At 43.6% G+C, this 26,206-nt stretch overlaps 1 protein-coding gene across 2 annotated transcripts in view; it reads right to left on the reverse strand.

The window, feature by feature from the left end:
* SKIL (SKI like proto-oncogene) overlaps positions 1-22,819 on the reverse strand; it is a 38,386-nt gene extending 15,567 nt beyond the window's left edge. The window contains exons 1-2 of one of the 2 annotated variants that reach the window (XM_010372612.2): positions 22,469-22,819; positions 18,820-20,519 (exon numbers count right to left, since the gene is read on the reverse strand). In XM_010372612.2, the coding sequence (XP_010370914.1) occupies positions 18,820-19,917 (1,098 nt within the window). In that variant the 5' untranslated portion in view covers positions 19,918-20,519; positions 22,469-22,819. Of the gene's footprint in view, positions 1-18,819; positions 20,520-21,577; positions 21,788-22,468 lie in introns of those variants that run through there. The other variant, XM_010373321.2, reaches the window with a different exon arrangement.
* Positions 22,820-26,206: the final 3,387 nt, after the last annotated feature.

Here is a 26,206-nt window from a genome sequence, read left to right on the forward strand (position 1 = left end):
GGCGGAGGTTGCAGTGAGCCAAGATTGCACCACCGCACTCCAGCCTGGGCAACAGAGCCAGACCCCATCTCAAGACAGAAAAAAAAGGGGCTCCAATTCCGGCAGGGTGCGGCAGCTCACCTTTATAACCCAGCACCTTGGGAGGCTGATGGGGGAGGATCACCTAAAGTCAGGAGTTCAAGACCAGCCTGGACAACATGGAGAAATGCCGTTTCTACAAAAATTAGCCGGACATGGTGGCAAGTGCCTGTAATCCCAGCTACTTGAATGGCTGAGACAGGAGAATCACTTGAATCCAGGAAGCAGAGGTTGCAGTGAGCTGAGTTCATGCCGCTGCACTCCAGCCTGGGTGACAGAGCAAAACCCAAAACAAACAAAAAAAAAAAAGAGGGTCCAATTCCCAATTCCTTCTGTATGGGGAATGACAACTTCATTCAGTAATGAATAAAACCACACACAGTGGAAAGCCACTAAACACTAACAAATAAGGAAAGTAGGAAAGTTGTTTTGCCTGATGTCCCAATATTCCAGTTTAGAACCAAGAAACTGAAGGACTGGAAACAGATCTCTGGATGTTAAGCAATAATGATTAAAACAAAATCAACTCTAAACTGTCCAAACTCTGGTTTGATTACTGAGATCCTACTAATGGAGGAAACCAATGAGAATGAAGAAACCTGAGAGAGACCTGACAAGTAACCCACTGCCCTCAACAGGTTAAAAACAGAAAGGAAATAGCTCTTAGAACATATATCTTAAAATATGTTCAGTCAGGAGATGATTTAGGGCCAATTAAAAGACAAAAACAGGCCGGGCAAGGTGGCTCACGCCTGTAATCCCAGCACTTTGAACTTTAGGAGGCTGAGGCAGGCGGATCACGAGGTCAGGAGTTCAAGACCAGCCTGGCCAATATAGTGAAATCCTATCTCTACTAAAAATACAAAAATTAGATGGGTGTGGTGGCACGCACCTGTAGTCCCAGCTACTCAGGAGGCTGAGACAGGAGAATCGCTTGAACCCGGGAGGTGGAGGTTGCAGTGAGCCAAGACGGTGCCATTGCACTCCAGCTTGGGTGACAGAGCAAGGCTCTGTCTCAAAAAAAAAAAAAAAAAGACAAAAATATGTATGTGGAAGATCTTTATTTTTGTTAAGAATTATTGAGCAGGCCAGGTGCGGTGGCTCATGCCTGTAATCCCAGCACTCTGGGAGGGATCTGAGGCGGGCAGATCACGAGGTCAGGAGATAGAGACCATCCTGGCTAACACGGTGAAACCCCATGTCTACTAAAAAAAAAAAAAAAAATACAAAATATTAGCTGGGCGTGGTGGCGGGCGCCTGTAGTCCCAGCTACTCCAGAGGCTGAGACAGGAGAATGGCATGAACCCAGAAGGCGGAGCTTGCAGTGAGCCGAGATCGCGCCACTGCACTCCAGCCTGGGTGACAGAGCAAGACTCCATCTCAAAAAAAAAAAAAAAAAAAAAAAAAGAATTATTGAGCAATGAATTTGAAAGACTAACAAGATCTCAAAATTATAGGGAAAAAACTAATATTTTTAAAGGATTTAAGAGTTGAATATTCAGTGAGGATCTCTACACTATATGTAAATGTGGAATTAAAAAAAAAAAGTCCAGGCACAGTGGCTCATGCCTATAATCCCAGCACTTTGGGAGGACAGGAGAATCAACTGAACCGGGAAGCAGAGGTTGCAGTGAGCTGAGATCACACCACTGCACTCCAGCCTGGGCAACAAAGTGCAACTCTATCTCAAAAAAAAAAGAAAAAAGAAAAAACAAAACCTCACATTTTGAATTAATATTCAGAATCTGGGCCAATTCAACTGCCTATTTATAAAATAAACCAATCACTTATTTATATAGTTTCTCAGCCTACAGCTTAGTTATAACAGTAAATTAGAAAGGGAACTGACTTCCGGCAACAGAAATACTAAATGATAGATGCTAAGTGACAGTTAACAGCCTAAGGAGAGAAGAAAATTACAAGATGCAAACACAAAAACTGCTTCAAAAAGCAAGATAATCTGAGTAAAGGCTTTAGCATAGACCAGGGCAAATAATTTAATATATCTCAATTGTCCCCTACCGAATTCAACAAAGTATAATAATTAATATTTAAGACTCTTGAGTTGACCAGGCGCAATGGCTCACATCTGTGATATTACCTAGCACTTTGGGAGGCCAAAGTGGGCAGATTGCTTGAGCTCAGGTGTGTGAGACTGGCCTGGACGACATGGCGAAACCCCATCTCTAATAATAATACAAAAATTAGCCAGGGAAGGTGGTGTGTGCCTGTAGTCCCAGCTACTTGGGAGGCTAAGGCAGGAGAATCACCTGAGCCCAGGAGACAGAGTTTGCAGTGAGCTGAGATTGCACCATGGCACTTCAGCCTGCGTGACAGAGCCAGACCCTATCTCGTTAAAAAATAAAAAGGAAAAAAGGAAGAAAAAAAAAAAAAGTCTTCAGTCAACATGACATAGCTAAATTATGTTCTATATACCACTTAGATTCAAAACTTTTTCAGGCATTTTACAATTCATGAAAACAGCTTTTTGAAAAAAACACAATGCTGGCCAGGCGCGGTGCTCATGCCTGTAATCCCAGCACTTTGGGAGGAGGCCGAAACGGGCGGATCACGAGGTCAGGAGATCGAGACCATCCTGGCAAACACAGTGAAACCCTGTCTCTACTAAAAACACAAAAAATTAGCCGGCCTGGTGGCGGGCACCTATAGTCCCAGCTACTTGGAAGGCTGAGGCAGGAAAATGGCATGAACCCAGGAGGTGGAGCTTGCAGTGAGCTGAGATCGCACCACTGCACTCCAGCCTGGTCAACAGAATGAAACTCCATCTCAAAAAAAAAAAAAAAAGATCAGCTTGAATTAAATGAGAATTTCTTTTCTAGACATCATTTGTTAGAAAACAAAGAAAGCTCCTCTTTAAATAAGTGTTATACCTGAAACAATTCTAGATATACTGCCCAAGAAATCAAGTGTTTCCAGATTTTTTAAATTAAAACTACTAAAATTGGCCCTACCCAGTGGCTCACACCTATAGACCCAGAATTTTAGGAGGCCAACGCACAAGGATTGCTTGAGTCCAGGAGTTCGAAACCAGCCTGGGCAACATAGAGAGACCGCATCTCCACAAAAAAAAATTTGTTTTTAATTGGCCAGGTGTGGTGACGCATGCCTGTAGTCTCAGCTACTCAGGGGACTGAGGTAGGAGAATCAGTTGAAGCTGGCAGGTGTGAGTTGCAGTGAGCTATGATCCTGCCACTGCACTGCAGCCTAGACAACAGTGCGGGACCTTGTCTCAATAAAAGAAAAAGAAAAACAAAATTACTAAAATTGATTTGCATATTTAAAAGTTTTTCCTATAATGAATACTGGAATCTCAAATCTTCAGAATATCAAGCAAATTCTAAATTTGTTCAAAGACCTTGACTTGAAATCTGACTCAATTTTGATCATTAAGTTCCTTTCAAAACACTATAGTTTGATTTTTTTTTTTTTTTTGAGATGGAGTCTCACTCTGTCACCCGGACTGGAGTGCAGTGGCTGGATCTCAGCTCACTGCAAGCTCCGCCTCCCGGGTTTACGCCATTCTCCTGCCTCAGCCTCCTGAGTAGCTGGGACTACAGGCGCCCGCCACCTCGCCCAGCTAGTTTTTTGTATTTTTAGTAGAGACGGGGTTTCACCATGTTAGCCAGGATGGTCTCGAACTCCTGACCTCGTGATCCACCTGTCTCGGCCTCCCAAAGTGCTGGGATTACAGGCTTGAGCCACCGCGCCCGGCTATAGTTTGATTTTTAAGAGTAAGTTTTATCTTTACTCATGAGCCAAACCTAGCATCTATTTATTTCTGTGTCTCTAAACTTCAGGTGCCACCTTAAATAATTACTAGCACATTCCTTTATTTTTAAACAGTCATCCCTCTTAGTTCCTATTCTTTATTTCCTAGTCTTGACCAACCCAGTAAGAGTCAGACTAGAGCTTCTAAGGAATATTAAAAATCACCTAGCATAGTCCCCTAGCCAATGTCCGAATTCCCTATTTAAAATCCCTGTTAAGTGGCTATGCAACCTCTGCTTAAACAGCTGCTTGAGGTCAAGAACCAGCCTTACCTTTTTATTTTTAATACCTAGCACTATATGCCTAGCATGTAGTAGGGACTCAATAGATACTTGTTGAATGAATTCTGAATGACAGTGCAGCTCATTAATTCCCAAGGTAACCTTTTACAAGGTTATTCTGCTACCACAAAACTCTTCATCTCTTTCACATTTGATATCCTTCTACTCCACGAAGCACCAAGGAAGCCCACAAGTTTCTAGGCTGCATTTTATCAGAGATACAAATTAAACAATATAAATGATGGGGAAACGCACAACACTAACCATGATAAAATGCTGCAAGCTAATTTTACCTAATATGCTGTGGTAAGCCATAAACACATTTATAACAAATTATCCTAACTGTATGTTAAAAACAATTAAGAAAAGCACAATGTTTATGATACAACAAAACATTCAGAGGCATGCCAGATTTTCTCATCTATTCTGCATTTGTGTCAACATACAAATTAGGTTTTCAAAAAAAGAACAATATAATTAAATGGCTCAGCAGTAATGCTACTAATCAGGAATAAAAATTAGATACCAAATTATGCGTATCTACTGCCTGGTATCTTACCTTTCAACATGCAGATCATTTATTTTTGTGTGCATTTAAATATTAAAATAAAATACATATTATTTGCCAAAGAAGTGGATCATTTAGCAGCTTAAGTTAGAGCGTTAATATTTCAAAATGCTCTTATCACCCGCTTTCCCCATCATTATTTACCCCAAAATGAACAGACAGCATCCTCATTTCAAACGCATAAGCAAAATTTCAGACACATTAATTTCATTCCAAAGGTTCTTTCTCTTAGGTCATAAAACTCCAAATAATGTCTATGAATGCACAATTTAAACAATTCCAAAATATACAGTAAAAGCATTAATACAAGTAAAAACTAGGAAACATTTCATGAAAGTTTCTCTAAATTTCTGCACCTTTCTATGGTTATTCTGTATACACGACCCTTTGATAATCAGATTTCCTAATGAAGAACCACTGTATTTTAGTGATACGATGCTAATTAGTCTCACAACAAAAAATAATTTAGAGAGCTTGATTTAATTTACAAAAAACTTCTTGTTACTACTTTCTAAATACAAAAGCAATTCCAGCCACTCAGCATTATTCATGTACAAATATTCAAATTTGTACCCAAAAAAAAATGCCTTAAAATTCCTAGGCTTTTTTTTTCCCCCTTGAGACAGGGTCTTGCTCTGAGGTACAGTGGTATAATTATAGCTCACTGCATCCTCCAACTCCTGCGCTCAAGGGATCCTCATGCCTCAGCCTCCCAGGTAGTTAGGACTATTGTCACGTGCCACCAAGCCTGGCTAATTTTTTTTACTTATTTTTGTAGAGACGGGGGTTGCAACATGTTGCCTAAGCTGGAACTTATTTTCAATAAATCTTGCTTTTAGGTGGCACTCTAGTTTTTAATTACAGCATCAGATTAATATTTTGATCTTTAATTCAGTCCTAATGACAAACACTAATGAACTAAAGAAATCAAGATAATGCCTCAAAACACTATTGGGAGTTCCAAAATTCCAACAAAAATCAGAATTAAGCCTTTTGAAAAATACATGGGCCAGAGGGCCCATATATTTTTGAGAGGCCGAGGCGGGAGGACCACCTGAGGTCAGGAGTTTGAGACCAGCCTGGCCAACATGGTGAAACCCCGTCTCTACTAAAAATATAAAATTAGCCAGGCGTAAAGGCTGGGCGCGGTGGCTCACGCCTGTAATCCCAGCACTTTGGGAGGCCGAGGCAGGCAGATCATGAGGTCAGGAGATCAAGACCATACTGGCTAACACGGCGAAACCCCGTCTCTAACTAAAAATACAAAAAAATTAGCCAGGCATGGTGGTGGGCGCCTGTAGTCCCAGCTGCTGGGGAGGCTGAGGCAGGAGAATGGCGTGAACCCAGGAGGCGGAGCTTGCAGTGAGCCGAGATCACACCACTGCACTCCAGCCTGGGCGACAGAGCAAGACTCTGTCTCAAAAAGAAAAAAGTAAATAAAATAAAATACAATAAAATAAGCCGGGCATGGTGGCGTATGCCTGTAATCCCAGATACTTAGGAGGCTGAGGCAGAAGAATCGCTTGAACCCAGGAGGTGGAGGATGTAGTGAGTCGAGATCACACCACTGCACTCCAGCCTGGGCAACATAGCAAGACTATCTAAAAAATAAAAATAAATACAAAAATAGCCGGGTGTGGTGATGCATGCCTGTAGTCCCAGCTACTGGGGGCGCTGCGATAAGAGAATGACTTGAACCCAGGAGGTGGAGGAGGTGGAGGTTGTCGAGGTTGCCATGAGCCAAGATAGCGCCACTGAACTCCCACCTGGGAGACAGAGTGAGACTGTCTCAAAAACAAAAAAAAAGTGAAAATTATTTCTAAAAACAGAATTTTTAAAGTGCTATAAGTGATAAAGATTAATTTTTAAATTTGTGTTCATAAGACAGAAGCAGTAGTATAGATTGGTAAACTTAACAGTCTATCTCACTAATGGCATATTCACACAAGAAATAAAATATAATGCATATGAAATGCACATTACTTTGTTCTGACCCAAAATAAATCATTAGCAACCTTACTAAACACATGACTGGACACACAGGAAGTGAATATACCTCATCAGGGTTTTTTTTGCTGTGTACAATACTAAGACACTCAAGTGGTCAACAAATGATTTCAGAAGTATAAAGACACCCTACCAGATAGCTGCCAACAACTCTTACTGAAAGAAACAGAATCCCAGGCCGGGCGCTGTGGCTCAGGCCTGTAATCCCAGCACTTTGGGAGGCCGAGACGGGTGGATCACAAGGTCAGGAGATCGAGACCATCCTGGCTAACACAGTGAAACCCCGTCTCTACTAAAAAATACAAAAAAAAACTAGCCGGGTGAGGTGGCGGGCGCCTGTAGTCCCAGCTACTCAGGAGGCTGAGGTTGAGGCAGGAGAATGGCATAAACCCGGGAGGCGGAGCTTGCAGTGAGCTGAGATCCGGCCACTGCACTCCAGACTGGGCGACAGAGTGAAGCTCTGTCTCAAAAAAAAAAAAAGAAACAGAATCCCCCAGGACAGTATCAGGTTTCCTTAATACTTCCATCGTGTTGTGAATGAGTGTTTCAACAACTGAAACAGAACAGTGTTACAAGGTAGCAAATAGCTACTTAGAGATTTTAAGGCTTAGTCTCAGGCCTCATTTCACTGTAACCAATAGAATTGATCAAATTAATGCAAAACTGGGACAGTATGATCTAAGCACCTGCACTAAACTGATCAAAAACAGATCGTCAGGAGTCACAGCAATGGCTGCTGTTTCCACAGGCTGAAAAATCATACCACCTACCTCACAAAGCCAATTTTAGGTTTGAGATACTTAAAAATGCTCACAGAAAATGCAAAGGCTCAAGTTCTTATAACACTTTTGCAACTATTATTTTAAGTCTATTATGGAAACAAAGCCATGCAAAGTTGGTAGTATAACATCCCCTTTACAACTTGAAGGAAGAGAAATACACTGATAAAAATCCTGTTAATCCCGTAACATTTTATACTGAAGGTCTATGATGCCCAATAATTTAATACTGCAACTACATGGAAATCTCAGTGTCATACACTATTTTCCACTGAAATATTTGTTGTCAAACATTTTAATCTCTATAATTCTAAGGCTTTACTTTTCTATCTCATTTTAGCATATATGTTTAACAATTTACAGTCCTGGATTATTCTGGCCTTGAAATAATGTAAACTAGCAATATCAAAATGGAGATTGATTAATCTTACTATGTGCAACGTCCTCTATTTTCCATTTTATTCTACTTCAGGTTTTTATGTTTTTTAATGCTGGTGACCCACTAAATTGATTTCATGACCCTCCTGGCGGTTTTCAGTTGAGTTTCCCAGGAGAATTTAAAATGCCCCAAGGCATCCTTTGTATGTAATGAATTACCTTCTCTCCAGTACATTTAGAATGGTACCAGTACCATCATTGGGAGAAATGACAAAACCAGCACTCAATTCATTTTCTGTAGTGCTTATATCTCCCCTTATGGTACCCTGCTTGAGATGGCTACATGAATGACAAACTGCAGTTTGAAAAACACTGCTCTAGGCCGGGCGCGGTGGCTCATGCCTGTACTCCCAGCACTTTGGGAGGCCGAGATGGGCGGATCACGAGGTCAGGAGATCGAGACCATCCTGGCTAACACGGTGAAACCCCGTCTCTACTAAAAAATACAAAAAACTAGCCGGGCGAGATGGCGGGCGCCTGTAGTCCCAGCTACTCGGGAGGCTGAGGCCGGAGAATGGCGTAAACCCGGGAGGCAGAGCTTGCAGTGAGCTGAGATCCGGCCACTGCACTCCAGCCTGGGCGACAGAGCAAGACTCCGCCTCAAAAAAAAAAAAAAAGAAAAAGAAAAAAGAAAAGAAAAACACTGCTCTAAATGAACTGTCTTAAAATTAGTACAAAAGTATTATTCCAGTAACTACTCCTTTTGTTTTTCTTTTTCTTTTTTTGAGATAAGAGTCTCACTCTGTTGCCCAGGCTGGAGTGCAGTGGCACGGTCTCTGCTCATTGCAATCTCCGACTCCTGGGTTCAAGCAATTATCCTGCCTCAGCCTCCCAAGTAGCTCTAATTACAGGTGTGTGCCACCATGCCCAGCTAATTTTTTTTTTAATTTTTAGTAGATATGGGGTTTCACTATGTTGGCCAGGCTGGTCTCGAACTCCTGACCTCAAATATCTGTCTGCCTTGGCCTCCCAAAGCGCTGGGATTATAGGCATTAGCCACAGCACCAGGCCTACCACTCCTTTATTAATACTTATGCACTCTAGAGATGCTTTCGCACAGTTACAATTACATATGCAAGTGAATAAATTCCAGCGGCAGTTATCACATGGTACAATTATGAGGAAATTGTGTTTTCTTCTTTGTACTATTTTAGTATTTACTACAATGGGCCTATACTGCTTTCATAACCACACACAAAAAAAACATAGAATATAAAAAGCATAAAAGTCTTAAATCATCTGTATTAAGGGTTTTTTTTTTTGTTTTTTTGTTTTTTGTTTTTGTTTTTAGAAAAAACAGAGTCTTGCTCTGTTGCCCAAGCTTGGAGTGCAGTGGTGCCATCACAGCTCACTGCAGTCTCAACCTCCCCAACTCAAGCGATACTCCTATCTCAGCCCCACAAGTAGTTGGGACTACAGGCATGCCCCACCAAGTCCAGCTAATTGTTTTTATCTTCTGTAGAGATAGGGTCAAACTATGTTACCCAAAATTTTAGTAAGTTTTGTAAGCTTTTTAATTCCTTGTTCCCATAAAAAAATGCAAAATACGTACTTTTAATGTCATTTGAAATGTCAAAATAAATTCAGTATCAAATAAAAACAAAATGCTGCTTTGTTTTAAAACTAAACCTGTTTCCCTCTTCGAGAATCACTGGTAACTTTATAGGGCCACTTAGACTTCACTGTTATCCAAACCTTTATTAGGCATCCACCACATTCTAGATTCGAAGACTACAAGGTGAACTCCTGCCCTGGGGGGGCCTCTACCTAGTCTTTACATTATATAGTTCTGTGATCCACTCTTAAGTCTAGAAGTCATGAAATCAAAAGGACTCGAACTAATTTTATACCTTTCCTATTCATTCCTCTTTCTGCCTCATATAATGAGTTAGTGATTGAAGCAAACCACATCTTAAAACAAGATGCACTGTTTATATATTCTTTTGCTTTCTAGAGTCTAATAACATCCTTATTTTATGTAATATGAACCCCAGTAGAATAAGATTCTATATGTGAACAAAAGACAGATTCAAGCTATTACCAAAGCTATTCTCAAACAAGTTCTACCCCTTTACTAGGAACAGAGTTCTGGCTCCACAATCACTTACCACTCCCAGAATTCTAAAGGGATTAAAATTAGCCCAATTCGCCAGGTGCAGTGGCTCATACCTGTAATCCCAGCACTTTGGGAGGCCGAGACAGGTAGATCACCTGAGATAAGGAGTTCGAGATCAGCCTGACCAACATGGTGACACCACGTCTCCACAAAAAATATAAAAATTAGCCAGCCATGGTGGCACATGCCTGTAATTCCAACTACTGGGGAGGCTGAGGCATGAGAATTGCTTGAACCCAGGAGGCGGAGGTTGCAGTGAGCCAAGATTGCGCCATTGCACTCCAGCCTGAGCTACAAGAGCAAAACTCTGTATCAAAAAAAAAAATTAGCCCAATTCTTGATTACTTCTTTGGTTTCCCAGTGGCATAAATGATAACATATGCACAGCTATGAGAAAACTACTGGCTGACTATGATGATCCAGGCCTACTGTGAAAACACGGCGATCTCTTTTTTGTTTTTCTTCTTTAAAGTTTCTAAGTTTTTTCCCATTTCTCAAACAAAAAGGACAAATTTCTAACTTTTAAAAATCATATGCTAACAATTATATTTTTTAATAATAAAAACAAATATAGACTCTATTTCCTAAACCACAGGGGGCACTATTTGCAAAGCCACTCTAGAGATTTCAAAAAAAAAAAAAAAGTCAGGGATAGGGAGGGTCCATATATCCTGTTATTAACAGAATGAGCTCCAAAAACTTGATTACTCTGAAGTTATTACAAAAGTCATTTTATAAAAGCCGAGAAAGGCACTAAACAAACCCTTATCCTATCTAAGCAGGTCTGTGTTGGTCTCCATCATTCAAAACCCCAATGTGGTATCAACCGAATAATTGCAATGGGCACTATCTCCAATCAATGTGACTTTTTGGGTCACAAATCTAAAACAATGAAATAATTCAGAAAATGCTTCTATTATTAAAAAAAACTGTTTCACACTTTCTTCTTGCACACTTCATTTTAGTAAGCTAACAAATATCCAACTAGTATAATTACTGTGTACAAAAAAACTATAAATGAGATACATTTGAACCCAATACTCAGTTATCTTATTTGTCTCAGAAACATAATTCTAGATAAGAAAATGTTTGAGGAAAGGAGGACTTCTCAAATACATAATATTTCAATAGCAGTTTGAAATACCACCCTACATTTCTGCAATAAAGGTTCTTAACTTCCAAAATGCTCATTCTCTTGTTTGATGAGTTATAGTAACAGTTTATGTGCAAATTGTATCGGTTTAAAGGTTAAGCCATCTTTAAAAGAAAATCCAAATATTCTAAAATATACTTTAGTGTTTGTTATTTTTCAAAAATCTCTTCAGTTAAAAAAAGAAAAATTTAATTGAGTGCCTTTGACATGCCAGGCTTTGAATTCAGTTTCAAAAAAAACAGAAAAAATACTCTCTAAACTAGTGGGAACAGTTACTAATTTTAGAAAGTTAGACAAAAGTATTCATACTGGTCCCTCATATGAGCACAAATACTTCATTTGACTCTCACCTTATCCGCACTTGATCAAAAATTTTGCTAATCGCAAAATGTAATCTATACCACTGGGGTAGCAAATCACTATCAAATCCACCACAATGATTACTGGATCACATTCTGTCCCAACCCAACTCTTTATAGTTGTCCATTCTACTGTTCCTTATCTCATTTAGGTGTATACTGACAAATACACTGCATAACACAAGTATAATTAAAAGCTTGCAAAAGGGGAAAAATATTTTGTACTATTATTACTCCAATGATCTCTACAGAAACAGAGAAGCGAAACGAAAATGCAAAATTAACCTCTGAAATGGCTAATATGCTTTCAGGGAAAAAAAAAGTTTAAGTTGCTATCTTTAGGTCATCTATTTGTATCATAGGTAATCTATAGAATTCTTTCCCCCACAAGTATATTAAAAACTAAAATATTTTACTTACCTAAGAGTAGTCCAGTCTAAATGTTAAACGTTTAAATTTTAGCTGCGCGCGGTGGCTCACACCTGTAATCCCAGCACTTCGGGAGGCTGAGGCAGGTGGACTGCCTGAGATCAGGAGTTTGAGACCAGCCTGGCCAACATAGCGAAATCCCCATCTCTACTAAAAATACAAAAAATTAGGTGGGCATGGTGGCAGGCGCCTGTAATCCCAGCTACTAGGGAGACTGAGTGTGTGTGTGTGTGTGTGTGTGTGTGTGTGTGTGTGTGTGTGTGTGTGAATATATATATACACATTTTTTTTTTTTTGAGACAGAGTTTCACTCAGTCACTCAGGCTGAAGGGCAGTGGTGTGAACTCAACTCACTGCAACCTCCACCTCCTGGGTTCAAGCGATTCTCCTGCCTCAGCCTCCCAAGTAGCTGACAGGTGTGTGCCACCATGCCCTGCTAATTTTTATATTTTCAGTAGAGACAGGGTTTTGCCATGTTGGCCAGGCTGGTCTTAAACTCCTGACCTCAGGTGATCCGCCCACCTCAGCCTCCAAAGTGCTGGGATTACAGGCGTAAGCCACCATGCCTGGCCTAAAATCAAGTATATTTCTTATGGTGACTTGAGTAAGAAAGAGTTATTAGCTATATTTAAGTTGTCTCATTTCACATTATTTATAATTATAAGATATTATAATTTATTAATATATATTAAAATGTATTTATATATTACATATAATTGTGAAATAATTGTTTCATTTCAAACAACTGCCTATTGAGTTTCAGGACTTTTTTTAATCCAAAAGCAATACTTTGATTACATAAACTATACAAGCATGTCAAATCATGTTAGTATTCACACTAAACATCAGGTCCTTTACATAACACGTTAATATATTTAGCACAGTCTTTAAAAAAAAAAAAAAAAAGGCCAGGCACAATGGCTCATGCCTGTAATCCCAGCACTTTGGGAGGCCGAGGCAGGTGGATCATCTGAGGTCAGGAGTTCAAGATCTGAACCCCGTCTCGACTAAAAATAAAAAAATTAGCTGGGCATGGTGGCAGGTGCCTGTAAACGCAGCTACTTGGGAAGCTGAGGCAGGAGAATCGCTTGAATCCAGGAGGCGGAGGTTGCAGTCAGCCGAGATCGTGCCATTGCACTCCAGCCTGGGCGACAAGAGCGAAACTCCATCTCAAAAAAAAAAAAAAAAAAAAAAAAAAAAAAAAAGCCTAGTTTTGTTATTTTTATTTTTATTTTTATTTTTTTGAGACGGAGTCTCGCTCTGTTGCCCAGGCTGGAGTGCAGTGGCCCGATCTCAGCTCACTGCAAGCTCCGCCTCCCAGGTTTACGCCATTCTCCTGCCTCAGCCTCCCGAGTAGCTGGGACTACAGGCGCCCGCCACCTCGCCCGGCTAGTTTTTTGTATTTTTTTAGTAGAGACGGGGTTTCACCGTGTTAGCCAGGATGGTCTCGATCTCCTGACCTCGTGATCCGCCCGTCTCGGCCTCCCAAAGTGCTAGGATTACAGGCTTGAGCCACCTGGCCCGGCCTGACTTTTTAAAATGAGCTCCCCCGAGTCAGTTTGGCTTGTTTGGCAACCAACTCAATGACTCACAGAAGAAAATAAAAACTCTTTCTCAGTCAAGGACTACCTCATTCTCAGTTAAATACCTTAGTATTTAAATTTATATGCAGGTTAAAACAGAGTTTGAGAATTATCATACAGGTTGAATATCCCTTATCAAAAATGCTTGGGACCAAAAGTATTTTGAATTTCTGATTTTTTCAGATTCTGGAATATCTGCACAATATGGTAGTTGAGCATCCCAAATCCAAAAATCAAAATCTGAAATACTCCAATGAGCATTTCCTGTGAGTGCTATGTCAGCATTCAAAAAGTTTTGGCCTTGGCCGGGCGCGGTGGCTCAAGCCTGTAGTCCCAGCACTTTGAGAGGCCGAGACAGGCGAATCACGAGGTCAGGAGATCGAGACCATCCTGGCTAACACGGTGAAACCCCGTCTCTACTAAAAAATACAAAAAACTGGCCGGGCGTGGTGGCGGGCGCCTGTAGTCCCAGCTATTCGGAGGCTGGGGCAGGAGAATGGCGTAAACCCGGGAGGCGGCGCTTGCAGTGAGCTGAGATCCGGCCACTGCACTCCAGCCTGGGCCACAGTGCGAGACTCCGTCTCAAAAAAAAAAAAAAAGTTTTGGTCTTTAGAGCATTTCAGATTTTGTTTTTTTGTTTGTTTGTTTGTTTTTGTTTTTGAGACGGAGTCTCGCTCCGTCGCCCAGGCTGGAGTGCAGTGGCGCAATCTCGGCTCACTGCAAGCTCAGCCTCCCGGGTTTAGGCCATTCTCCTGCCTCAGCCTCCCGAGTAGCTGGGACTACAGGCGCCCGCCACCACACCCGGCTAATTTTTTTGTATTTTTAGTAGAGACGGGGTTTCACCATGTTCACCAGGATGGTCTGGATCTCCTGACCTCATGATCCGCCTGCCTAGGCCTCCCAAAGTGCTGGGATTACAGGCGTGAGCCACGGCGCCCGGTGCATTTCAGATTTTGGATTTGGGATGCTCAACCTGTACTAAGGTAAACTGGTAAGAAAAGTTAATGTTTCTCAAAATTCACTTTCTGCTACTAACATGTGCTTCAGGGCAAATAGTGAAAACTTACTAAACTTCAAGTTAGAAGATGTGTATTCAACTTCTAATTCTGGTTATATAACCAGGAGCATGTGACCCATCTAAGAGGGGGGAAATACTGTCATTCATCTTCCTCACAGACCCTAAAAAATAACTGTACTTCACAATGTTCTGAGTACGTTTTTAAAACGTGAAGTGGTAAGCAGAATAAAACAACCACTCAAGTACATATTAAACATGAACCAAAAAAAAAATCTTTCTTAAAGTACTGGGTGTTTGAAATTTTCTTAAATTCCTTTAAATTTCTCAAATTCACATGAAATTACAGGCAATATCAAAATACACCACAGCCGGGCACAGTGGCTCATGCCTGTAATCCCAGCACTTTGGGAGGCCGAGGTGGGCGGATCACGAGGTCAAGAGATCGAGACCACCCTGGATAACACAGTGAAACCCCGTCTCTACTAAAAGTACAAAAATTAGCTGGGCATGGTGGCGGGCGCCTTTAGTCTCAGGTACGTGGGAGGCTGAGGCAGGAGAATGGCGTGAACCCGGGAGGCGGAGCTTGCAGTGAGCGAGTTCATGCCACTGCACTCCAGCCTGGGCAACAGAGCCAGACTCTGTCTCAAAAAAAAAAAAAGAAAAAACCACAAACACTAATTCAAAAACTGCAAAGTATAACACAGCAAAAAGATCAGAAAAAAAACTCACACCTTCCTAAAATCAAAAATGTATTCAAATTAGTGAATTCTGGAACAAAAAGGGATTATATCCCAGAAGAAAGATGGTTTTAGTGTTAACTAAACCTTAGCACGTTGTTTCAGTTAAGTAAATTCATCCATCATCTTTTTTTTTTTAACCTTTAAAATGGTTCTCAGATGTTTTTCACATAAACACAGAACAAGAATATTAGGAAAAGTAGTTTATCCAAAATACACTTAGGTCAGAGTAATAAAGACCGGAACGGGTCGGATGCCATGGCTCATGCCTGTAATCCCAGCAACTGGGAGGCCAAGGCAGGCGCATCACCTCAGGTTAGGAACTCAAGACCAGCCTAGCTACCATGGTAAAATCCCATCTCTACTAAAAATTCAAAAAATTAGCTAGGCACGGTGGCGGGCACCTGTAATCCTGACTACTCAGGAGGCTGCAGCAGGAGAATCACTTGAATTTGGGAGGTGGAGGTCACAGTGAACCGATATCGTGACATTGTACTCCAGCCTGGGAAATAAGAGCAAAACTCCATCTCAAAAAAAAAAAAAAAAAGACTGGAGCAACAATATCTGGCAAATAATGTGGCCTTCAATAGACGTGTAAGAGTACAGCACGGTCGGGCATGGTGGCTCATGCCTGTAATCCTAGCATTTTGGGAGGCAGAGGCGGGTGCACTGCCTGAGTTCAGGAGTTTGAGGCCAGCCTGGGCAACACGGTGAAACCCCCTCTCTACTAAAATACAAAAGAAATTAGCTGGGTGTGGTGGTGTGCGCCTGTATTCCTGCTACTCGGGAGACTGAGGCAGGAGAACTGCTTGAACCCAGGAGGCAGAGGTTGCAGTGAGCTGAGATCATGCCACTGCACTCCAGCCTGGGCGACAGAGCAACACTTGTCTCTACAAAAAAAAAAAAAAAAAGAGTACAGCACCTAATTAGCTTGGGGGCAAGATATCACAAATATCAAAAGGGGCATTTCACATTTTGAAATATAACCTCTGAGCACAAACTTCAGCACAGGACCAGTCCAGCTGTAAGCAAGTTCTACACTGAGCACTGGCTTGAAGTCAATCCTGATTTAAAATTAGTTAATAGACTGGGCGCGGTGGCTCACACCTGTAATCCCAGCACTTTGGGAGGCTGAGGCGGGTGGATCACCTGAGGTCAGGAGTTTGAGACCAGCCAGGCTAACATGGCGAAACCAGTCTCTGCTACAAATAACAAAAATTAAAGGGCGTGGTGGCGGGTGCCTGTACTCCCAGCAACTCAGGAGGCTGAGGCAGGAGAATCCCTTGAACCCAGGAGGCGGAGGTTGCAGTGAGCTGAGATCGCGCCACTGCACTCCAGCCTGGGCAACAAGAGTGAAACTCGGTCTCAAAAAAAAAAAAAATCAGTTAATAACTGCACTTGAAGAATATAAACTTATCTAGCAGACACTGGCAAGAAACTTCAAAGTGCTGGTCTTCTGGAAGCAGCAAGCAGCAAACTACCATAAATGAGTCTAAAATTATTATCTTCATTAGGCTAAACCAATGTCTTAAACTACACTGTGAACTAAATTTCCCTCAAAACCTTAAAGGCACCAGAATAAAGCACAGGATCCCAAGTCTTAAGGACTAAGTCCAAGTTCTAACTTTGCTGTGAATAAACCTTCAGTCAGTCATTTAATATGCTTTATTCATTTCTTCTGTAAAACAGAAAAGGGCAAAGATATTTCAAGGAATCAAAACTAATAGTGGAAAAATTCAAAGTTCCTAAATGAAACATAGCCAGCCTCTTGTTAAGAATTAAATAAAATTATATATGTAAAACTGCTCAAGAACAACGCTTGCCACATTTTAAACACTTAGTGTTAGGAATTGTTATTATACATCAATTTTAGTCAAATAGAAAAAATATAAAACAACCCAATCAACGAAGTGAATATTTAATAATCCAAATCTTGTCCATTACCTAGGACCTAGGCATTCAAAACCTCAGAATGAAGATAATAGCAGCAGGAAAAATAAAATTATGATACCTTGGCTGATAGGTGGTTGTTTGTGTTTTTCTTCTTTTTTTTCTGAAACAGAGTCTTACTCTGATGCCCAGGCTGGAGTGTGGTGGCGTGATCTCAGCTCACTGCAACCTTCGCTTCCCAGGTTCAAGATTCTCCTGGCTCAGCCTCCCAAGTAGCTGGGACTACAGGCACACACCACCACGCCTGGCTAATTTTTGTATTTGTAGTAGAGATGGGGTTTTACCATGTTGTCCAGGCTGGTCTCAAACTCCTGATCTGAGTGACCTGCCCGCCTTGGCCTCCCAAAGTACTGGGACTGTGAGTCACTGCTCCCACCTGCTGATAGGTTGTTTTTTTTGTTCGTTTGTTTTGTTTTGTTTTTTGATGGAGTTTCCCTCTTGTCGCCTATGCTGGAGCGCAATGGGGCAATCTCAGCTCACTACAACCTCCGCCTCCGGGGTTCAAGCGATTCTCCTGCCTCAGCCTCCTGAGTAGCTGAGATTTTAAGTCTGTGACACCATACCCGCCTAATTTTTGTATTTTTAGTAGAGACGGGGTTTCACCACGTTGGCCAGGCTGGTCTCAAACTCCTGACCTCAGGTGCTCCACCTACCTCAGCTTCCCAAAGTGTTGGGATTACAGGTGTGAGCCACACTGAGCCTGGCAGGTTTTTATATTAATACTTTATTAGTTTAAAATAAACTTTTCCTTATTCTGTCTTTTTTTTTTTAGTTATCCTTTTCTTAAAAAAAAAAATCTTGCTTACTCAAATCACAAATTCTTCAGACACATGTCTTTTCCGTTTCAAATATTGAGCAAGCCTAAATATCTAAGCATAGAAACATCAGAAATCATAGGTGCATCTCTGAAAAATGCTGTTTCAAGTCCACAGGAATTGTTTTGACTAGTCATTGTACCATTTGCAAATGGAGATAACACCAAAGTGCAAATTATCTTGAGTCCTAGAAAAACAGATGTAGTGGTAAAGAGGCAGGATGTGTGCAAAAGAGGATAAGAAAAAGAAGCCCTGGCGGGACATGGTGGCTCAAGGCTGTAATCCCAGCCCTTTGGGAGGCCAAGGTGGGTGGATCACGAGGTCAGGAGTTCAAGACCAGCCTGGCTAACATGTTGAAACCCGGTCTCTACTAAAAGTACAAAAAAATAAAATGATAAGCCCTAACTCCTCCACTCCCTAGCTACATAATTTTGGGAAAGTCATTTCATCTCTCTGAGCTTCATTTGCTTTATCTGTAAAATGGAATAATAGTCTCACTTCTCTCACAAGTCTTACTTTTCAACTGTTTGGAAAGTCAAATGAGAAAACATACTGGAAAGCACTTTATGGCCTAAAAATTGCAATACAAAAATATCAATCGGCATTTTGTTGTTGCATGAGCAATGTTCAACATACAGGTTAAGTTTACACACTAAACATTTAATTTTCATTTCAAAGTAAACCATTACCATTATTAAAAATTGATATAAAAAACTTGCCTTGGATTGATTTCTCTTTCCACTTCTCATGCTAAACTTCTCCTTCATTTCTTCTAAAATTATCTTCAGTTTCTTTTCTTCAGGTGTTCCTAAGTATTTTTGGTTCACATGAAGATAGCAATGCCATTTAGCTGATTCAAAGCCCCAGTGGCAAGTTCTTTTGTCAGGTGATCTGTGAGAATGCATCACAAACGTCTGGGGTGCAAACATTCCACAACACTCCAGACATTGAATACATGGAGCATCAGGCTGAACATAAAACTGGGGTGCAAACAGACCCTGACATTTGCCCAGGCATTCATGTTCCACTTCAAAGGCACTGCCAGTTTCCTTTAACTGGGCCAATGAGTTTTTAGCAGGAAGTACACTACCATTTTGAGGAAAAGTTCGTGGCCGCAATAAAGCATTACATAATCTTTGTGCATCAGTTAATGTAATCAGCCCACAGGATGGGGCATTGAATGGAAGTATGCCCAGTACCTTTAAGATATGAAGCTGGTCTGAAGTACACCTTGAACAATATATGTACAATTCATCACACACTGTATTTATTTGCTGGAGTGTAAATTCTCGGAGAACAGAATTTAAGACTTGGGGCAAACAGAGTCTCTTCTCTCCTCCAACTTGAAAACAAGAAATAGATTCCCCTTCCAATACAGTCTGAGTGAGTTCTGTGGAGCTATCGGAAGGTATGAGCAATGGACCAGGAAGAACCTGAGGTGATGGAAGAGGCAGAAATACAGTAGGCGACATGCTTTCTTGGGAATGCCGAGCAGAAAATGCTGCTGGTCCACCCAGCGAGCTCTGACTACTTAAATGGAATTGTGCCAGGGTGTGTTTCAAACTGGGATTTAAATGTAAAGTTTCAGGAACAGAAGCACAGGTTCGCTTGACATGCTCTCCATCAGTTTCCACTGGCGCTTCTCCATAGTCATCCAAGTGTTCCTTCTTAACTGTTGGCACCTTGTTTATCGTTTTTCCATTTGCATGAATGTCTGTTACCATTTTTTTCGCTGGGGGGCTGCCATCATCTCCCATCCCATTCAGTTTTTTATTTGAGCCCTGAACCAAGGAGAAATTTGTCTGGAGGTTTTCCATCCTACAGTCTTCTGTTAAATACTTAAATCTGAGATTAGCATTTCTATTTAGTTGCTTATTTGAAAAAGAGGAAATGAATGTATACAAATGCTTATGGTAACTTACTCTCAAACTTTTCAAAGAGCGATTCCCTTAAATTAATAAATTTTGCGACTTAGTTTTGGTCACTGCAAGTCCTATATAATTGTTCGTTTTGCCTCTAACAATAAAGAGGCACACCTCTGAGAATGCCTTTGTTTTCTTGAATTCTTCAGATATACATATTAAAATAAAGTTACCAATTTCTCAATTAAAGATGTCCAGGATCAATGCAATGGTTTGGTTTGTTTTAAGCAAAACACATGAAAAGTTTATGCCATTCCTTGGGCCATAAAATCTAGACTCAAACACAACTCAAAATCATGCAACCAAATTTAATCTTTACCACCAAGGAAACCGAAAAGGAGGGCAGAGGGAGTATTTCCTCTAAAAATGATGGTCTGCTGGTCTGTGCTGGAAAACCGAAGACGTGTGTAAATCCTCAAACCAGTAAGAACAGCCTCCGACTTAAAAAATTGCCCAGTTATCTTCAAGGATTATAGTTCATTCTTCTTTTAATTAATCTGGAAGAAGAGAAGGGGGGTGGGGGAAGAGTTACATTTGAATTTGCTTCAGAGGCCAAACGGGGCCAGTTTAAAACCAGTTTTTTCTTTTTTTTTCTTTTTTTAACGGAGTCCCGCTCTGTCACCCAGGCTGGAGTGCAGTGATCTCGGCTTACTGCAACCTCCGCCTCCTGGGTTCAAGCAATTTTCCTGTCTCAGCCTCCCGAGTAGCTGGGACTACAGGCGCAAGCCACGACACCCACCTAATTTTTTAGTATTTTTAGTTGAGACGGGGTTTCACCATATTGGTCAGGCTGGTCTTGAACTCCTGACCACAGGTGATCCTCCCACCTGGGTCTCCCAAAGTGCGGGAATTACAGGTGTGAGACACCGCATCCGGCCGAAACCAGTTTCTTAATCTTAAACTGAGGTCACTTTACCAAAGGTGAAGCTTGAGTGATTTCTTTAAATCTAACACCAGTTTACTAGAAGAACATTCATTTAAATAGGAAAGCAATTTGGAGTTAGGGAAAGCGAGCAATAATACAACACAAAAGGCCATTCGAGTTCAGAATATGAAGACTCTTGAACAGATCATCTCAATCAGTACCAGAGGCTTTCTCAGTTATGCCATTTTAAGGGAGGAAAAAAATCCATTACTTCATCTCCTATTTAAAAAAAAAAAAAAAAAAAAAAAAAACAGTTTCATCCAAAAAAATCAGACAGGAGTTAACATATCTACCATATGTAACTAAGTTACAATTTTAAGTGAATTAATTCAGCTAGTTCGTGTACACTATTTTTCTGGTATGACTGTAGACAAAAATTAACTCTCTCTTTAAAAGGTTAGCGATTTTACTTAATGGAAGCCAAAAGCTATAGACTCCACGCCTGGGAATCTCCATCCTTGAACAAGACTAATCCGGGACAAAAAACACAAGGCAGACAAACCTCACAAAGAATGCAAATGGAGGAAGAGGGGAAAAGAAAAGACTCTTCTTCTACTTCCTTCTTGAGAGAAAACCCAAAAGAAATCCAATAAATAGAAATTTTTACTTCCCAAACTCTCAGCAATTTACCTTAAAACAGACGCAAAGGATTAAGGACCAATGCCACCAACCATCGTACAGACTTTTGTCCACCACGAGAACACACCTCAGTCAACACAGGCCAAGGAAGAGGGCAAGAGGCATGCCCTAGAATGCGGGAGCCCCTAAAACCCTGAAGTCCTCCGCCCACTCAAAGCCACCCACCTATCTCTAACCCGAAGAGGGGAAGAACAAGGGACACGGGAAACCTGGGGGTGGGTGTGCAAGGGGGCGGAGGGAAGTAAAGGGAGGAGTCCCCCCACCCCCACCCGCAAGCCTGGGATAACCCCAAGTGCCCTCCCAACACCGCCCCCCCGCGGGGGCCGCGGGAAGGACTGTGGAAATCCCCCCCCGCGCACCCCCCGCGCACCCTCTCCCTGGGAAGTTCTCGGGTGTCACCTCAGCGCCCCTAATGCTGCACCTCCCCCCACCAGCCCCGGGCCAGAACGAAGAGGGCACTGGGGCAGTTCGGGCGCCGAAAGCAGATCCCCGCGCAGCCGGGGGCTGACGGACCAGGTCGAGACCAGGGCATCCCCGCGGAGCACTGCTGGAGTGGGGGAGGGGGGCGGTGACGGGCGTCCGGGTCTCCGGGGTCCCCGCGGCTCCCGTCAAGTGCAGTCCCCTGCCCTGCCCGCCCCCACCGCCTGGGGCCAACGAAGTGTGATCAGCTGTGGGACACGCGCCTAGGGACCCCCTCTGGCCCCGACCCCACCCGGGACCCGCGCATCCAAACCCCCTACTCGGGCCTCGGTGCCCGGGGAAGCTCCACGAGCTTTGCGAACTCCACACCGCGCCTGTCGCCACCGTCGGGCTCCCAGGAGGGTGAGCGCCTCTGGCCTCCCACCGCCTCCGCCACGTCCCCGCCGTGAGCCGGAGCCGCACCTGTGCCCGCCGCCGCCGTCGCCGCTCGCCCGCTCCCTTCGGCTGTGCCGGCGCCGCTCCGAACCCCACACACATCGCTACACACAGCCCTCTGACGTCACCGAGTCCTCGGCCCGCCCACGTCACTGCGGAGACACACAGCTTCCCGCAGACGCCGCCGCCGTCTCCGGCCGCCCGGGGGAGAGCGAGGGCGGCGGGGAGGGGGAGGGGAAGGGAACGAAGCCAGCGGCGGCGCCGCGCGCGCGGGACCGCCGGCGTCGCCGCCGCCGCCACTTCGCGGCTGCCGACCCCCCTCAGGGACGCGCGCGCCGTCTGGCCTATTGTGGCTCCTCAGAGCACCCCCCTGGCCCAATAGTCTCGCGCGCGTGCCCCTCCCCCCGGCGCGCGCGCCCGGCGCTTCTGGCCCAGCGCGCCGTCTGGGCGGCTGGCGCGCGGCGCTGTCTGCGGTACACCCGGCGCAGACAGGATGTTCCCTCCCCACCCCACCCTCACCGCCGCCCTCCCTCCTTCCTTCCTCTAGTCGCCCAGCCGGCTGTCTGGGGCCACCGCCCCGCCTATCCCCCCACCCGCCGCTCTGTGGTGATGGGCCAGACCCGGGGGCGCCCTGGTCGCTCGGACGCCGCGCAGCGGGGAAGAGGGGGCAGGGCAGCCGCGCCGTGCACTGTGCGCGACCCCAGCAGCCGGCAGGGCGGAGGCAGTGCTCGCCCGGCAGAGCGCCGCCGCCCGAGGTCAGGCACGGGCGACCCTCCCCCTGCGGGGCCGCAGCTGGGCCGCCCCGCCCCGGAGGCAGCCGGGCGGCGGCCGCCCTGCAGGGCCCCCGGGGCCGGCTCTGCTCCCCGCCCCCGCGGGACCTCCCTTCTGGGCTGCCCCTCGCCCCCTTGGGGCCTCCTGCCAGAGGGCCGCCCAGCCAGCTGCCGGCGCTCCGCCCCGCCCCGGCGGCCCCGGCCTCGCCCGAGCGGCCTCCACCCAGACGCCTTCCCCTGGCTGACCTCCATCCGCCATCGGGTCGGGCGGGAGGGGTGGCCAAAGTTCTGGCAAAACCGAGAGCAAACATTTTTATCCCTGCTCCCCAGCCTCCTGCCTCTACCCCACCAGCCTGCTCTCTCGGTTCCAGAAGGGAGCTATAAATTACAGGTTTTTACAGTGTTTACTGAGGGCTTTTTTTTTTTTTTTTGGACAGTGACGAGACGAGGTTGGGAATATAGGACTCAAGAGCTTTCCGGCTGTGACCCTCTGAGGCGTGTAGGGTGGTCTTCCTGGTTCCCAGGGTAGCCGATTAGCATATTGAACTCTGCAGAGCTGCTCCGTCACATTTCGAAACACCAAGAAATCCCCTTTTCTCTACCCCACCACAAGTTCAGGAACTGAAATAGTCCACCGAGTAGCAGTGCACAGAATTCAGGAGACTCGAGCTTTGTCCCTTTTTTCCCCCCATTTTCGTCCAATTTCTTCTAGTTTTACTGCTTCGAGTTGTTCCTATGGGGGCCCACGTTTGGAGTCGGCCGGCTGGAAATACTCGTGTTCGTATATATTTTTTTTGTTATTATTTCCTCACAACAGGCCTCCGAAAGGCTCACAAGCCTCTCAATCCCCACCACTCGCTGCACCTCCACCCAAGTTCCCTTCCTTAGGCCCCCACCGCCGAGCTGCCAGGTCGTGCCCCCTCTCCACCCCGCCCCCCTTTTCTTCCTTCTTGACTGCCTCCTTTCCTGAACATGAATAATTCCACAGCACTTCCCATCTGTTATTGCCATAGAGACAGAAGCTTGGCAAAGATAATGATGTTCTGTGCAGAGCCAGTGGGGGAAAAAACAGCATCTGCGAGTCTGGGGGGATAGATTTTGTAACTGTGAGAATATTCAGAAGGCCTGGCTGAAGATCTGCTGTGAAGACTGGACAATCCTGAAACTTCGCACCAGGTCAACTCAGCACCTGGCTCCTGTGTCTAGCCAGAAGGAACAATTTTTAGAAACCCACATGACTGGTTAATAAAAAAAAAAAGTAATTCTGAAATTGCAATTATTAATAAATGTTTAGTAGTCATTTTACCAGCCATAAGAATAATTACTTGCTAGCATGTCCAAGGACCAAGATAAATTGGACAGTAAATAGACTTTTGAGAAATCAAACACATTAATCCGCCTCCCCATTCTGTTTATTTGCATTCCTCAGAAATCTGTTTTTGAGAGATCTTTCATGCCTGTGATTTTCTGTGCAATGGATTGACAAATTAGTGACCGGCAAATATGACTAGAACCAATCAAAATTGAGGGCATTTATTTTTCCCTTACTGGTCAAAGTACAAAATGCATCAAATTAAAATCACTTTGCCCTTGAATTCCCCAAACCTCAAAGGTACGTGTTTGAAAGCAAGTGAAACTGAACGGGGTCCCTTTATACATAGATCTGAGGCAGATAGGGCAGATAGAGAGGCTCAAAGGAAGCCACATTTTTGCAGGCCTACTTAAGGATTTTCAGAACTTACCAGTAAAATTGGTTGTATGTATCATACGACACTGAAAATAAATGATAATAGTTCTTCTTCTTTTTTTTTTTTTTTTTTTTTTTTTTTTTTTTTTTTTTTTTGAGACGGAGTCTTGCTCTGTCGCCCAGGCTGGAGTGCAGTGGCCAGATCTCAGCTCACTGCAAGCTCCGCCTCCCGGGTTCACGCCATTCTCCTGCCTCAGCCTCCCGAGTAGCTGGGACTACAGGCGCCCGCCAGGTCGCCCGGCTAGTTTTTTGTATTTTTAGTAGAGACGGGGTTTCACCATGTTAGCCAGGATGGTCTCGATCTCCTGACCTCGTGATCCGCCCGTCTCGGCCTCCCAAAGTGCTGGGATTACAGGCTTGAGCCACCGCGCCCGGCCGATAATAGTTCTTTATTCCAAATACAGAATTGCACAGACACAGAAAATGCAGGCCTTAGAAAAAATAAGCACTGCGAGGTAATGAATTTTGTAATTCCACAGGCTCTTGGTCTTCATCAGTGTCGAAAAGTCAGTTAAGGATTGGTCAACAAATAGTTATTAGGTGGATTTTGCATGACCTCCCACCTCACCTTCTTGGCTGCCAGCAGGAGTTGAGCAAGACCACCATGAGAGCGTGCTTGCCTGCGCATGAGAATTTCAAATGACTGGGGATGGAGACTACCTATTGTTTCATCTTCTTCCATTAAATAGTACAGATAGAAGATTCAAATTAACTGGTACTAGGTAGTCTAGAATGTCTTCTTCAGTAGTTATTGCTGTCTGATAATAGAGACCAAGAATGGAGAGGTTACAAACTCGAAGGCCAGTTCTGTTCTGTGACCAGATAAATAGTTTCAGGCAAATGCTTTTCTTTTGTCTCCATTTACTGATCTGTTGATAATGACTCACTAATATTAATTACAAAGAAGATGGAAATGAGAAAGGATAGGGTAAGATGCAAAAATTCAACATAAATTATTTTTATTTTTATGAAGGAGAGGGAAGAAAGTCAAATGTTAATTGAGCTTTCTAACACTGGCTTGTGTTTGCATTTACACCTTCTGCTCTTTTCCAAAGAAAAGAAACCAGTTATGGTCTCTGATGGTCCTTCTGCCAAAGTCTTCCTTCCTTGAGCCTCGATTTTAAAAAATGTGTTTAAAAGTTTTTTTGTTGTTTGTTTGTTTTATTTTTAGCAGCAAGTCAAATGCTAGGAGGTCCTTCAGTTTCACGAAAGAATCTCAACCATTTCCTTTTCGATCTCATTTTTTTC

This window comes from Rhinopithecus roxellana, chromosome 1 (assembly GCF_007565055.1).
Source record: "Rhinopithecus roxellana isolate Shanxi Qingling chromosome 1, ASM756505v1, whole genome shotgun sequence".
Lineage (NCBI taxonomy): Eukaryota > Metazoa > Chordata > Mammalia > Primates > Cercopithecidae > Rhinopithecus > Rhinopithecus roxellana.